General features: G+C 38.6%; 2 protein-coding genes across 5 annotated transcripts in view; one reads left to right on the top strand and one right to left on the bottom strand.

Moving 5' to 3' along the window:
- The window catches only part of bcl2l13 (BCL2 like 13), a 16,752-nt gene extending 13,174 nt beyond the window's left edge, over positions 1-3,578 (top strand). For both annotated transcript variants that reach the window (XM_016483286.1, XM_016483287.1), the window contains exon 7: positions 1,248-3,578. In XM_016483286.1, the coding sequence (XP_016338772.1) occupies positions 1,248-2,114 (867 nt within the window). In that variant the 3' untranslated portion in view covers positions 2,115-3,578. The remainder of the gene's footprint in view (positions 1-1,247) is intronic.
- Positions 3,579-8,817: 5,239 nt separating this feature from the next.
- The window catches only part of wee2 (WEE2 oocyte meiosis inhibiting kinase), a 6,254-nt gene continuing 411 nt past the window's right edge, over positions 8,818-14,660 (bottom strand). Inside the window, exons 2-12 of one of the 3 annotated variants that reach the window (XM_016483284.1) lie at positions 13,935-14,189; positions 13,613-13,812; positions 13,495-13,549; positions 13,198-13,367; positions 12,950-13,071; positions 12,696-12,842; positions 12,509-12,571; positions 11,143-11,228; positions 10,808-10,978; positions 9,319-9,467; positions 8,818-9,186 (exon numbers count right to left, since the gene is read on the bottom strand). In XM_016483284.1, coding sequence (XP_016338770.1) covers positions 9,045-9,186; positions 9,319-9,467; positions 10,808-10,978; positions 11,143-11,228; positions 12,509-12,571; positions 12,696-12,842; positions 12,950-13,071; positions 13,198-13,367; positions 13,495-13,549; positions 13,613-13,812; positions 13,935-14,180 — 1,551 coding nt within the window. In that variant the 5' untranslated portion in view covers positions 14,181-14,189 and the 3' untranslated portion in view covers positions 8,818-9,044. Of the gene's footprint in view, positions 9,187-9,318; positions 9,468-10,807; positions 10,979-11,142; positions 11,229-12,508; positions 12,605-12,695; positions 12,843-12,949; positions 13,072-13,197; positions 13,368-13,494; positions 13,550-13,612; positions 13,813-13,934; positions 14,190-14,660 lie in introns of those variants that run through there. The other 2 variants (XM_016483285.1, XM_016483283.1) reach the window with 2 other exon arrangements.

Raw genomic sequence — 14,660 nt, 5'->3', positions numbered from 1 at the left:
ATATATATATATGTGTGTGTGTGTGTGTGTGTGTGTGTGTGTGTGACACACACTTTAACACACACTTTAAAAAATTCACTTTATTTTACATGCATTTTATTTGAACAAGTTACTCTACCTTTCAAAATTTTGGGGTTGATATGATTTTTTTGTTTGTTTTGATTAAAGCTTACACTCAAAATTGCATTTATTTGATTAAATGCAATAAAAAGTGTAGTATTGTAAACTATTGTTACAATTTAAAATAATAAATATTGTTACATGTAATATATAAATGTTATATGTTATTGTTATATGTAAAATAAAAATAACTAATTTCAATTTTAATATAGACTGTATGACAGTGTAATTTATTCCTGTGATGGCAAATATCAGTTTTAAGTAGCCATTGTCAGAGTGACACATCTTTACTCTGTTAATTTTGATCATTTTATTGCACCCTTAATACATTTCTTTAAAAAAAAAAAAATCAACCTGACTCCAAACCTTTGAATTAGTAGTGCACTTTTTGAAAAAACAAATAATAAAAATAATTGAAATTAATAATTTTGCAAATCAGTTTTGGTGTTTTACTGACTATAAATGTTTCTGAAATTATTAAAACAAGATGTCTAACATGTAATTTGATGTCAATCGTATGAGAAGAACATGATCCGTTTTTAAATTAATTCATTTTATTCATTCTTTTTTAGGTCTTTTGTGTACTTCATGCTTCTTTTAGGCACATTTATTTGTGAAGGTTATCAGTTGTGGATCTCCATGAGAATGGTTTGCAGACACAATCAGGAAGACCATATAAAGAAATACACACAGTTAAAAACAAAAAAACATATTACATGTTTTGATGTGGTGGCAAAGAGATTAGACATTTGGAGTTCCCACAGAAGGAAATGCGTACATTGGCTTACCACAGTTTTAAAATGAAACATAAAACATTTGTTCTCATGACTCAAACCTTGCCAAAAACGTTATTTTCTACGTCAGAGGTCTTCAACTCAGTTCCTGGGAACCCACTATCCTGCAGAGTTTAATCAAACCCACCTGAAGCACCTAATCGAGCTTTTCTGGATTGCTTGAAAATACATAAGCAGGTGTTGGAATTGAACTTTGCAGGACAACGAGTCCTTCATTGAAACATTTCTCATTTATAGAAGAATAGAGTAGAATAGAAATAATAGAATATTTGTATTTGGAATAAAAAACAATTAATGGACCAACTGATTGATTTTCCACTCCTTATATTACAGGGCACTGTGTTCAGCCTGGATGAAGCTGAGGACCCTGGCGTGATCATAGCCGAGGACAGTAACGACATCTACATCCTGTCAGGTGAACAGGCCTCAGATCAGCTGAGCCCTCCTGCTTCACTACTGACTCTTGGAGATAGCAGTGGGCCAGCTTCCTGGCAGACAGAGAGTCTTCCAGTGTCTCTGACAGGACACGAGTCTTGGGCGCAGGTTGGCATGATGGACCCAGAAGACGCCAAGAGTCTGGACAGCGCCGAAGGAGTGGCGTTAGTCGAGGAGCAAAGCGAGAACAACTCCTCGAACTCTGACATCGTCCACGTGGAGCGTGAAGATGCCGAACTTCTAGAAGAAGGTGGGGAGACGGTGGAGGAAGGTGAGCTGCAGAGTAGCGTACTTAGCGTGCTGGGCAGTGAAAGCGAACTCGCTGCTGTGCGAGAAGAAGCACCAACCGCAGAGCCAGTGCAAACCACAACTGAGCCGACTGTGGAAGAGATCCCTCCAGCTCCAGCCTCAGAGCAAGAGCACCCAGCTGCCCCTGCTGCTGCCTCGTTCCCCGTGCCTGAGCCTGAACCTGAACTTCAGTCTCAGCCTGTTCCAGCTCCTGTGGAGCCACAGTCATCTCCCCCACCTGATCTAGAACCTGAAGTGGTTCAAGCAACCCTGGAGCAGGAGATACTTTCAGAGGTGGATCTGAAGGCCTCCTCCCCGGCCCACGACCTCCCTGTCCCGACCCCTCCTGAGGTGCAGACGAAGTCAGTGCCACAGCCCGAGTCCTCTGACCTCCCTGTGCTGCTATACGGCGGTGCTGCCCTGGTGGCCATCGCTGCAGTATTGGCTTTTGGAGCGCTGGCCTACAGGAAGAAGTAGAAAGTCTGTGACTGTCCCTGACCTCACTGTATCTCTTGCCCTAACGGAAGCCCTGTGGGTCACAGTGCTGCACTTTATGGGAAAACTACTCCTCTTATGTCATACCATTTTATTTTCTGTTCTCGTTGCTTTTATTTGTTGGCTTAGTCCAGCTTAATGACTGGAGAGGAATTTACAGGTGAAGTCAGGTTTCTTTTGTGCTGTATTAGTAAACATAGTAGTGATTGGTTCACTAGGCTGTGACCTAGGGTCCTGGTTCCAAAAGGAACATCAAGGCTTCTGATTCAGAAGAAGTAAGTTCATTTGTGTTAGTGAAGCATGTTTATTCTCGTATATAAATATTTGATTTAATGAAGTTAGGTTTGACTTTTAAACACAAGCTTGTGGGAGTGCATGATTATGATTTTATCTTATCAGACATGAAATATTAAAGTGCAAATCTTTATGGGCTGTGCTCCTCAGATAGATTGTGTGACTGATATTCTCCCAAAATATATCAGTACTTGTACAAGATTACTCGCAACAACCGAAAGCAAAGTATCCATGCATTCTTGATTCATTTAGACATTCATATTAACCATCTTTAGTGTATATTTTGAATAAATTAGGCTTGCATGAATCCTTTTTTTGAATTCCCTTTTAAAAGTAGAAGCCTAGGTCACAGCCTCAAATGGGAAACCCCTTCTCTTTGACCGATACATTTTGTTTAAGGGATTGTCATTTCTTAATGTACAGCAATTCGATATAATGTGAACATTTGTTCTGTTAGGTACAAAACATTTTTGTAAAAACTTGTGAAAATACTACACCAGCAGAGTCAATATTGCCATGGTGACAGGGCACAGTTGACTGAATTTATCCCAACGTCAGGAAGCGGAAGATAATGCTAGATGAAAAGTCATATTTAGTTTTCTAATATGATGTTTCTAAGCATGCATTTTGTAATTAAATGTCCCTAATTCTGGGTCAGAAGCAATTTCAATAAAATCTTGTGAAATATTAAAATGAGTATATGATGAAATGTTACACTTGTGGTTTAATCTTAAACCACCATGATTTAGAAACATCCAAATGGGTTTTGTAATTCTAGAGTAAAAAGTGATTTGCTGTGGTCGGTAACATTAACTGGCTATTGCTCAAATCAAGTGCTGACTTCAGGTTTGGGGGACCAGAATGTCTCTTAAATGTCTTCTGAGCCACACCGATCAGTCATCGGTCCTTTGCAGTTTTTCTCTGTCTCCTCAAACATAGTATTTTCTGTCTTCTCTGTCTCTGATTTACACCTTGCCTGTACCTTGTGCTGTTGTTTGTCCTTGAAAGCTAAAAAGGCCTGCACAGCACAGCCTTGTCACCCTCCTTTCCCTGTTGTGTGCCTATCTAAAAGAGACCCTGGTCAAAACAACAGAAAATGTAAGCAGAAGTCACACGTACAGGCAGGATCCACCTGTTTTGTCTGAGAAAACGTCAGAGGAAAAAACTTGCTTTTTTTTTTTTGCAAGTGATGTTTTTTTGCATCAGAGATGGACAGAAGCTGTGAAATAAATCTGTATTCCATCAAGGGTTAACCTTGTGGTTTGTGTCCTGATTTAAGCATGAATTTTATCTTGAAGAAACATTGCTTAAAATTAAAAAAAGACACACCCAACGCTAAGATAGAAATTAAGTTTGCTTCCTCTATTTTGTACTGATATGAGTCAGATTTGTTGTAATACAAATGAGACGGTTGATCATGTGATATCCTTTACAGACTGAATGAGAAGAGATCAAGAGTTTATGAGATTGAAGGAGATCAAAAAGTTGTCAGAGAAGAGAATGCATATATTTTTTCACAAATTTGGTTTAATGCATAGTTTCCCATTTAATCAGGATATTATTTTTCCATGGCAGGTAAAGAAACAATCAAATGCCTAACAAGACCATAAAACTTAACATGGCCAAAGTGGCAAAAAAAAGTGAATCACAGACAGTATTACAAGGGAATATATAGAAAAAAGGAAACGTTTTCAGAAAAAAACAAATATTCCATAAGGTATTGCTAGCATTTCAATCTTGACTATCACGTTAAGCAAAGAATATACATTTGTCTTTACAGGCAAAGATTTCAAATGTATCATTTATCTATACACATATATTCACATTGCATATATGAATAACTGGAACACAGAGCTCATCAGTGGGATCTGTGTGGTAAGAAATACTGCACCACTGTGCCGTAAAGACCAAACAAAAATTGAGGCACATGTTCACAAACAGTCTTCATAAGCACAAAAGTGAAGGCCATCTCCACAAGTTCCTTCTTAAACTCTTTGGCACCTGCCACCTGGTGAAATAAGGCCTGCACTCCATCAGACAGATGTCCGCCCCAAAACTGCGAATGTTTAAGGAATATTGTAAATGGTGTTTCCAGTTTTAAGGAGCAACCATTAGTGTATATGTATAATTAGTTAGTTTGCAATACAGCAATTGGTCTCACCTGCTCTTGAGATCTGCATAGTTTCTTGGTCAAACTGTCAGCAGCTTGGGACAGGACTTTGTGCTCAAGCAGGTCTGCAATTCTGATCAACTCTGCAGCCATTTCCCTCACTGCCTGAGCCTCTTCAGCATTGACTGAGATGGAGAGATACATTAGCAGCATTAACAGACTGACAAATATATATAGTACTTTTTATATAACTTATAATTAGGCATGCAAAATTTATCAGTGCCAGCCAACTTTGTATATTTAAGGTGACAGTCCACCCAAAAATTACATTCTGTCATTTACTCACCCTCATGTCATCCCAAACCTGTATGACTGACTTTCTTCTGTGAAACACAAAAGAAGATATTTTGAAGAATGTTGGTAACCAAACAGTTTCGGTTCCCATTGACTGCTATTTTTTTACCATACAGTGGAAGTCGGTGGGAAGTGAAACTGTTTGTTTACCAACATTCTTCAAAATATCTCCTTTTGTGTTTCACAGACAAAAAAAAAATCAGTCACACAGTTTTGGAGAGACATTAAGGGAAGTAAATTGTGACAGAATGTTTACTATCCCTTTAATTGTGGGCACTCATTTCCAATTTTTATATTTTAGATAACTTTTGCTGTCATCTAGCCCTAATTTGATGGTATAGCGCTAGATTACAATAAATATTTAGCATTTTTTAAAGTTCTTTCCATACAAATGATGTGAGCTTGACAAAAAAATAAAATAAATAATAATAAGTATGTTTTAATTAAATTAGATAAAATATCAGGTATTTATAATCAGTTATCAGCAATAATGTGAAAAGAATCATTGGTTTATTGGTATTAATTAAGGAGCACCTTTAATTAAAATAAGAGGAAATAATATACCTGGTAGTTGAGGCTGAACTTGATTCTGAAATTCATGTACAAGTTCTCTGTAGCTGACTGAGAAACTGTGTCCATCCGCTTGTAATTCCTCGTCACTCTCAATATAATTGTGATTTGTAGGCAGCTTTAGCTGTTCATCAAGATAATCGAGCTCTCTTTGAAGCTGGCTATTTTGGCAGCCTTTTTGCTTAAGGAAGGAAAGGAGCACCAGGGAAGTGTCTGGAAAACTGTCAAGGTTTCTGTTGCAGTCCATTGCACAAACCCAAATCCGTACAATGCCTCATACAGGTGCACTGCAATTCAAGAAAAACACAAAAGCAATTAGTTTCAATATCATGATAATATTAAAAGAAATGAGTCGCTGCCACTGTTTTGCAATTTGCATGCTGTTGGTCAGATAACGATTTACAAGACTGTACATGGCCTGATCAACATATTTAAATATATTAAATACTTTACCATAGATACAAATTTATACTATGCAGTATGTCTGTGTCTAGTTAACCATATTTAGGGGATAAATGTGAACCCAGAAGTGAGCTACAACTGACAAAACCTACTTTTGGGGACATCCTTGATTGTAAAAACTATTAAAAAACAAAGGATTTTACATTTGTAAACATGCATAAAGTTTTCTGTTAGGCAAACTCTTTTAACCCATGACTTTAGCGTTGCTAACGCTATGCTCCACTGTCTAAGCTACAGGAATAGCTGTATGTAATACATTACATATAAATGTATTACAGCTGTATAAAAAAAAACAATATCTATCGATCTATAGACTGCTATATAGCTAAATAAACGTAATCGTAAATAAAGTTAGTCCGTGGTTGTACGACTGTAGGAGTTCGCCAGCTCTCAAAAACCAGCTAATTAGCAGCTGATAATATTAACTGTTTATTAGCCAACATTGCTAGCTAACATTATTGTGATTGGGGGTAATTTATACACATTTTAAGGACGTTCAGATGACAGATTTAACCGTTACAGTGAGTTCGGGTCACCGGTTTTTGCAGAATAGAGATCGGTTTTAAAAAAAGATTCTCAGATCAAAACAAAGTAAGATAAATCTGCAGTCCAAGTTCATCTCTAGGGACCACACAAATGACACCTAACGTTAGATGAAGCTCAATGATTAATGCAGTTAAAATATAAAATACTAGCCAGAGGTAGAGCACTTCTGAACAGTACAGGAAACGTCAGTTAAACTGAGGGAAGCGTGAAATATTAATCTATAATCTGGGTAAATATAACAATAAACATGTTAATGAATGTTTATATTTAAAGAAATTGCATTAACTGTCGTAACACTATCCACAGAACCTATGATAAACACTTGCTAGGCTACGATCTAACGTTAGTAGCAAAAGTACCGGTGGTGTAACTTACTAATTTAATACTACACTAAATATTATTTAATTATCCTTTGAGGCACGTTTAAACCCTGTCTATATATGTGTCAACTGCTCAGATCAAAACAAAGTAAGATAAATCTGCAGTCCAAGTTCATCTCTAGGGACCACACAAATGACACCTAACGTTAGATGAAGCTCAATGATTAATGCAGTTAAAATATAAAATACTAGCCAGAGGTAGAGCACTTCTGAACATTACAGGAAACGTCAGTTAAACTGAGGGAAGCGTGAAATATTAATCTATAATCTGGGTAAATATAACAATAAACATGTTAATGAATGTTTATATTTAAAGAAATTGCATTAACTGTCGTAACACTATCCACAGAAACTATGATAAACACTTGCTAGGCTACGATCTAACGTTAGTAGCAAAAGTACCGGTGGTGTAACTTACTAATTTAATACTACACTAAATATTATTTATTATCCTTTGAGGCACGTTTAAACCCTGTCTATATATGTGTCAACTGTACTTACTTTCCAGTGAAAAACAAACATTCGTTACTTACGTAGACTTCAAGTCAAAACATCACATAATAGCGAACACTGTCGCCTGATAAACAAACACAAATGTGCTACGAGTCTTGAGAGAAGAATCCCCCGCCTTCCTGCGTCACCCAGGATGACGCTTCACAGAAAGGCGTGGTCAAAATCCAAAGAAACGCAAAAACAGTGTTGCCAAGTCCGCGGTTTTCCAGCGGACATTTTTGTTACTTTTACAATGTTGCCGCGGGATGTTTTTCATGTCCGCGGGTTGAAGCGACCCCAATAACGTGATATTTAGCCCCTGGAACGCGACTTTTACCAGGGGAACCTGGGGGGGACTGTGAAAACCTGGCAACCATGAAAAAACGAAGAATTCCCCTAGTAATAGATAGTCTTTAATAAAAAAAAAGTGTTGTAGGATGTTCTCGTTGTTTACTTAACATTTAAAAGGCATACAATTATGTGTGACCTTTCTAAATGTAGCAACTGCCGAGAATGACTCGGCAAGGCAAAGATAAAGACACAATTTGCGATGTGGGCACGCGACTTTATCCTCGTTCTTTTAACTTATTTTCACTTTAGGACAGAGGGGTTTTTGGAAATGGAGTTCCCCTTCTGTTAGACTGCACATGCTAGATAATGGATCCTGAGGAAGAGATGCCTGAGAAATAAGTACACTATTGGCAGAGCAGTAAATACCAGACTAAAGCATTCAGACTGAAACATAGTCATAGATTCTACCACGGCCAATGTCCAAGACAACATTCGAAATCCCTCCTATCTAAAAATTGTACATCTGGAACACCCGTTGTAATAAAATGTCAGAATAATGGGTTTTTGTTGAGCATTTTAACAAACAAAAAAAAAACTTACTAAAAGCAAGGTCATCTGTTTGAGAATCACTTTACTAGGACATCTACTAGTCGCCCCTTGTGCTCAATACAAAAAAAAAACACTACCTGGCAGACATAATTGTTCCTCCCCCCCACTCCCCACCACCCACCTGAAGTGTGATGTTGCGGACTCACCATGGCACAGATTAGTCTTTGCACTTGACCACTTACATGACGTATTTCCTTATTTGAAGACCACAAGTGTGTGGAAATTTACATTACCCAATGGGACACACTTTAGAGTATTGTAAAAATGCAAGTGTTTGCTGAGCTTTTTGATTTTCAAAGCTTTGAAGAAAAAAACCCCGTAAAAATGGATTGCACGTTGGGACACGTTTAGCTTAGAACACTGCTCCAAATCTGTATTCAAGATAGTGTAGTGTAGTATTTAGTGTGAAATCTGTTAATTAAGAACACTGCATTTTGGCGTTTTGAAGACCTTCTTGCAGTCTTACACACTTCCGGTTGCATGCACACACTCTTAAGTGGCCACGAGCGCAAATGTGGGTATTTGGACAGGCCCTGATTGAATAGGTAAAACAGCATCACACAGCAAAACATTTTAAAACTTTATTTACAATTAAAAAGCATCAGTTACTTAAAAGATAAATGCGCCATTCAACAGCAAACCATAAATATGCTCCGGTTCATGCCACAAATAAAACTGAGCAATGGCGGTGTTAAGGGTTAAGAGAAAAAGAGGATCTGAAGTTTCACCAGTGACAAATGCTGATTAATGCAAAAGCATCTGACTATTGCATTCCAGAAATACAGTATGTAGGTCTGATGACATTCAGTGCTTGTATCCAGCGAAACCAAAGCTCATGGAACGGGCAGCACTTCTACCCACAAGCTTCCTCCCAGCTCTTGGAAGAGACCCTGGTTGTGATGACTGCTGCGGTGAGGTAGCAGCCAGTCGGGCCTCCTTGAGTTCTCTAAATAGAAATAAAAGGCATGGCAATTCAAGACCTCTATAAACAGAAGTGATTAATCCAAAAAAGTAAATAAATGTTACCTCATGAAATTGAGTACTAGAGAATAGTACAACGCAAGATAACTCGTCTCACCTTTCCAGCATAGCTGTTCTGAACTTCTCCACATTTAATTCCTTACGAAGTTGTGCAGCCAGTTTGCCGGCCCTCTCCTTGCGCAGTACATCATGACGACACAATGCAGATGCAGATGGCCTAGTAGTAGGATCAGGATCCAACAGTGTCTATCATATACAAATGTATTGCTCATATTAGAGACTGATCCCATGTAATAACTTCAAAACCAACAGTACATTCAAGAAAATTCTAAAGAAATTTTCATGAATGTACAGGAATGTAAGGAAAGTACACTCATTAGCATTCTGATAGTTGGTTTTATGCCCTCTGTTGGTGGAATGAAAATAAATAAATGTGACCCTGGACCACAAAACCAGTCTTAAAGTCTGCATGAACCGGAAGTTGCTGCCGACTTTATTTCAGTGTAGTGACATATTTCCAGCTGAAACGGAATATTGAATAGAGGGCGTTGTTTTATTTTTGCGCTCCTCCTCTCTGTCTCTCACTCCTAGCAACCTAACGGTTGGAGGGGTGTGTTTAAGGATATTCTGCCCAAGCCGTCAAACTGACATCATCAGAGAAGGAATGCCACTCCAGTGCAGAAGCAAATGTTCAGATTTTGATTAAAGAGAACCAAAACAATTTTTTTTTTTCAGCAGATTAACTTGCACGGATTAATTGTTCACATCAAGACTAGCAATGTGCGCTAATAAAGTAAATAAAGTCAATTGTGACTTCACGTGGACTTTAAGTCGCATTGGTATATTTGTAGCAATAGCCAACAATACATTGTATGGGTCAAAATGATCGATTTTTCTTATGCCAAAAATCATTAGGATAGTAATTTGCATTGCTAAGGACTTCATTTGGACAACTTTAAAAGGCGATTTTCTCAAGATTCCAGATTTTAAAATAGTATAATCCCGGGCAAATATTGTCCTATCCTAACAAACCATACATCAATGGAAAGCTTATTTATTCAGCTTTCAGATGATGTATAATTTATGTTTATTAAACAAATAAAATCTCCAAAAATGGACCCATGTGACTGGTTTTGTGGTCCAGGGTCACAATTTCACAAATGTATTTTTATTTAGGCAACACTGCCCTAGACTGACTAATACAATATATGGTAAATATGAATTCTGAAATATGCATTAAAAAAAACACCTTGTACTTTTTATATTTAAATGTAATTAATTTGTTGGACTTTAATGTTATTGGCACAACTATTTTGAAGACCTCTCTATACTCCAAGAAAAAAAAAAAAAGCTGTGGTACCCTTCCAAAAGCTACTAATATGCATAATTTAGGGACAACTAAGGTACAAAGGAAAGCTAGAGTTTTTTTTTTTTTTTTTTTTTTAAAAAAAAAAAAAAAAAAAAAAAAAAAAAGTGTAATATGAAGTCAACTCTGAGTTATGGAACTTCATAGAAACAAACTAAAAAAATAACCCATTACAGAGAGTACAATGAACCACGCAGATGTGCTGCTTACTAAAATGCACCTTTAGAAGGTCTTTAAAGGGTGCTGGTAACTCCTGGGGCAGGCTGGGTAGCTCACCCTGCCTGAGACTGTGCCAGTCATCTCCATTCTGAGGAAGTGGTGGAGCTCCGGCAGCTAATAACACTGTCAGGCCCAGTGCAAAAATATCTGCTTTAGGAAGATGTGTATAGTCCTGCGAGGGAAAAAAAAAGCTGACAACTGGTTAAATCCACAGTTAGCTTGTTTTGCCATTCATACCCACTGTATATAAGATCAGTGCAGTTATCTGGATAAGATTGCTATAGTTTAAACTGCAACAAACAGAACACTCAGATAAAGTTCAAACAGGTACCATACCTCTCGCAGGACCTCGTAGGCCAAGAAGCGGCTATCCCCTTCCTCTACCTGAGGACTTGAGATGGATGTTACATGACCCAAGTCACCTAAAGAACAAGATATTCATATCATCACATATATACATTATTTTGTTACTGAATTGGGCAAATGTCCAATGTCCACTTAAATGGTTTCTTTGTAATGAGTATTTGTTGTATTGGTGTACCTTGTAAAGCGTCCTTGAGCCTGGGAAAGGCGCTATATAAATTAAACATTATTATATACAGCTACTGTATATTGCATCAATTTAGCAATACACATCAAAACCAATTACAAATAAAATGTCAATTAAATATGGTTTGTTTTAATATTTTGTAATTGTCATTATTAGATTTAGTGATGCACAGACATTTTTGGCATCTGAAAATATTTGGTTAAAACAACCCCCCCCCACAAAATGGTTTTAGAGGGCCCAAATAATTGGACCGAAATAGTGACATTTTGTCTGAAATATGACGAGGTTGCTCATTGCCAAACAACTTTACTATACTCGTTTCATTTTTTACCTGGGTACACAACACTCTGAACAGCATATAGAGTTGTTACCAAAATTAGTTTCAGCTAGATGAAAACTTTAATTTTGCTTTTGATTAAAGGGTTAGTTCACCCGAAAATGAAAATTAGGCTGTTTTTTACTCACCCCCGATGCATCCTAGGTTTATATGACTAATCCTCCGACATTCTTCTTTACAAATCCTCATTTTGTACTTCTAATTAGTGACCGTTGTTTTGTTTCGATCTCTCCACATGCGTCACTTCTGAGCGGAGCATGCGCAGCGCTGACCTCATACGTCATTCCCCCGGAACTGCTTCCGTTTACAACAGTGAGTGCAAGCTAGATTCAAGTGATTATTTCTTTTTGAATATGGATATTTTTCTTACAAAAACGCATCGATTCACTACAGGAGGCCTTTGTTCACCCCCCGGAGCCATGTGAGACACTTTTTTTTATGGAAGGGTGCTTTTTATTTCAGGTCTTTTGAACCGAAGCACTGCAACACCCGCTGAGTGCAACGATAGAGCTTGAAAGATCAAAGACAATTTTTAATATAACTCCGACTGGATTCGTCTGAAAGAAGGAAGTCATATACACCTAGGATGCATCGGGGGTGAGTAAAACACAGCCTAATTTTAATTTTTTGATGAACTAACCCTTTAGGAGTCATTTTGGTGCATCACTAATAATATCAAGAGAGTTTACTTTTGGGGCAGTTAAGATCCATGTTAGAAATGTGTTTCAGGTCACTAAAGACCCAAATATGTAAATCAAGACTGGCAAATCATTTATGCATTTAACAGTTAAACACATGGACAGGTAGGTAGATACCAATTTTATATACAACCCCAGAGGAGGGGCTTTCATCCTCTTCTTCACTATCTCCCTCTCCACCTGCACTTGATGAAATGCAGATGAAAATATTACCTAAAAAGAATGGAAATTTAAACATGTGCAAGTCCAGTTTTCATCGAATGGTATAGGCATGCGAGAAACAATGAAAGAGACCAAAGCTCACTGGGTTTAATGTCAAGATGCACTAGGCCTAGGCTGTGGATGTATTTGAGCCCCATGGAGACCTGAAGGAGCAGATCCCTCAGCTCAGGAACACTGAAGAACTCTCCTTGCTCTCCTTTTTCAGTTATAGCATCATGGAGGCTACCACCTATGAGACCAAAAAACCCTACGAGTGAGCCAAGTTAAAGTAAAAAGTCTCAACTCCAATTACCAAACACATGACCGTCAATGTAGTTTTGTGAGCTTCTGTCCTACCATCACAATACTCATTTTGTATAATCATATGGTCATCCTCAGCCCATGCGGAGTAGTATCGCACAACATGAGGGTGATGGCCCAACACCGCATGGGCGTACACTTCCTTCAAGGCCAGCTGCCTGAAGAGGGGGGGGAAAAAATATCTAATAATCTAAGATTCATTGAGGAAGCACAAAAACCATATACAGAATCTAACCATATTTAGAATTGTCCTTAGAGGTTTTAAATTTGGAAAACTGACTCACTCATTGGCGGAGCCTGCAATTGGCCTGCGCGAGCGCTTGATGGCGTACATGCATCCATCCAACCTCTTCACACATCGATACACAGAACCAAACTCACCCACGCCGATGCAGCTCAGCTCTAGAAACTCACTCTCATAACGCGACAACATGCGGGCTGACACTGCTGGCCTCTGAAGGCCAACAGATGGGAGACCGTGTGAGAGAACACAGAGATTTGCCAAAGCTTTTGGTGGGATTACGAATACATAAACCTACTACATAAAAGACAAGGATAAGCAATGGTCTTTGAAACCATACCTTTGAGGGGAGGAAGAAATATTCATCCTCTGAAGAGTTCTGAGTTTCCTTAGATCTGTAAGGTAATGGTACTTCAATGTAAATCTAGTTCCTCAACAGGCAAGGAAAGAGCTGTTACCTTTGTGCATCGCCCTCATCCTCAACACTCCTTTGGCTCTTCCTCTTGTGGTGTTCACTGTTCCTACGCACCGTCTCTGGTGTGAAAGGGTTAACGTTCACGGAGGGCACACGATCAAAAGCAGTAGACAAACGAAGGAATCTTTGACTGCGACATGGCTTGCTGCTAGAGCAAGGGAGGGTCGATTTAGACAGCAAACTCTGTGGGTAGAGGAAAATCGATGAACAATTCTTTACAGGGTCAAATGTATTGCTACTGCAAATCATACAGCAGATGGTCATCACATCAAAGTTTACATGAAACTGAGGCGCTGCAAGGTCACCTTTGGTGTACTGGGTGAGTCACAAAGCCGGAGTTTTTTCCAAGCAGCGTACGGAATGGGAGAGGTAGGGATGGAGGGGGAAACCGTGATACTCCTGGTGCGGTGGCGCTGTACCCGGGGTGTCTGACAGGGGCTTCTGACTGGAACACTCCTGTGTGCCCATTCATCAAAGCTATTGTCACTGCTGTCCTCCTCCCCACTGCTGGAGAAGTTAAGATGCTGCTGTGCTGCATTCACAGAGGCCATTTCAGACCACTGCAGTCAGAAAAATGTCAAAGATTTAAGAAAAAAAAAAAGGAGGTTAGTATGGCAACTAACATGTAAATTAAACTAACTTGGTAAATTAACTATCAATCAATATGGATAACTAGAGAGTGGGATGAAAGATGGCCTATACCAGGGGTGCCCAAACTCAGTCCTGGAGGGCCGGTGTCCTGCAGAGTTTAGCTCCAACTTGCCTCAACACACCTGCCTTCAAGTTTCTAGTATGCCTAGTAAGAGCTTGATTAGCTGGATTAACCAGCCCTCCAGGACCGAGTTTGGGCACCCCTGGCCTATACAATTATTTATGGTGTTCAATAAATTTGATTTTAGCAATTGTGAGCTGCTGTTTTATTGTATTTATTTATTTTACATAATATGTACTTAAAATGTACACACACACACAGACAGACAGACACAGACAGACAGACAGACAGACAGACACACACACACACACACACACAC

The sequence above is a fragment of the Sinocyclocheilus anshuiensis genome, unplaced genomic scaffold (genome assembly GCF_001515605.1).
Source record: "Sinocyclocheilus anshuiensis isolate Anshui unplaced genomic scaffold, SAMN03320099.WGS_v1.1 scaffold481, whole genome shotgun sequence".
NCBI classification, from domain to species: Eukaryota; Metazoa; Chordata; class Actinopteri; order Cypriniformes; family Cyprinidae; genus Sinocyclocheilus; species Sinocyclocheilus anshuiensis.
The sequence above is the reverse complement of the archived record's forward strand: the minus strand, read 5'-3'. Positions and strand labels throughout refer to the sequence as shown.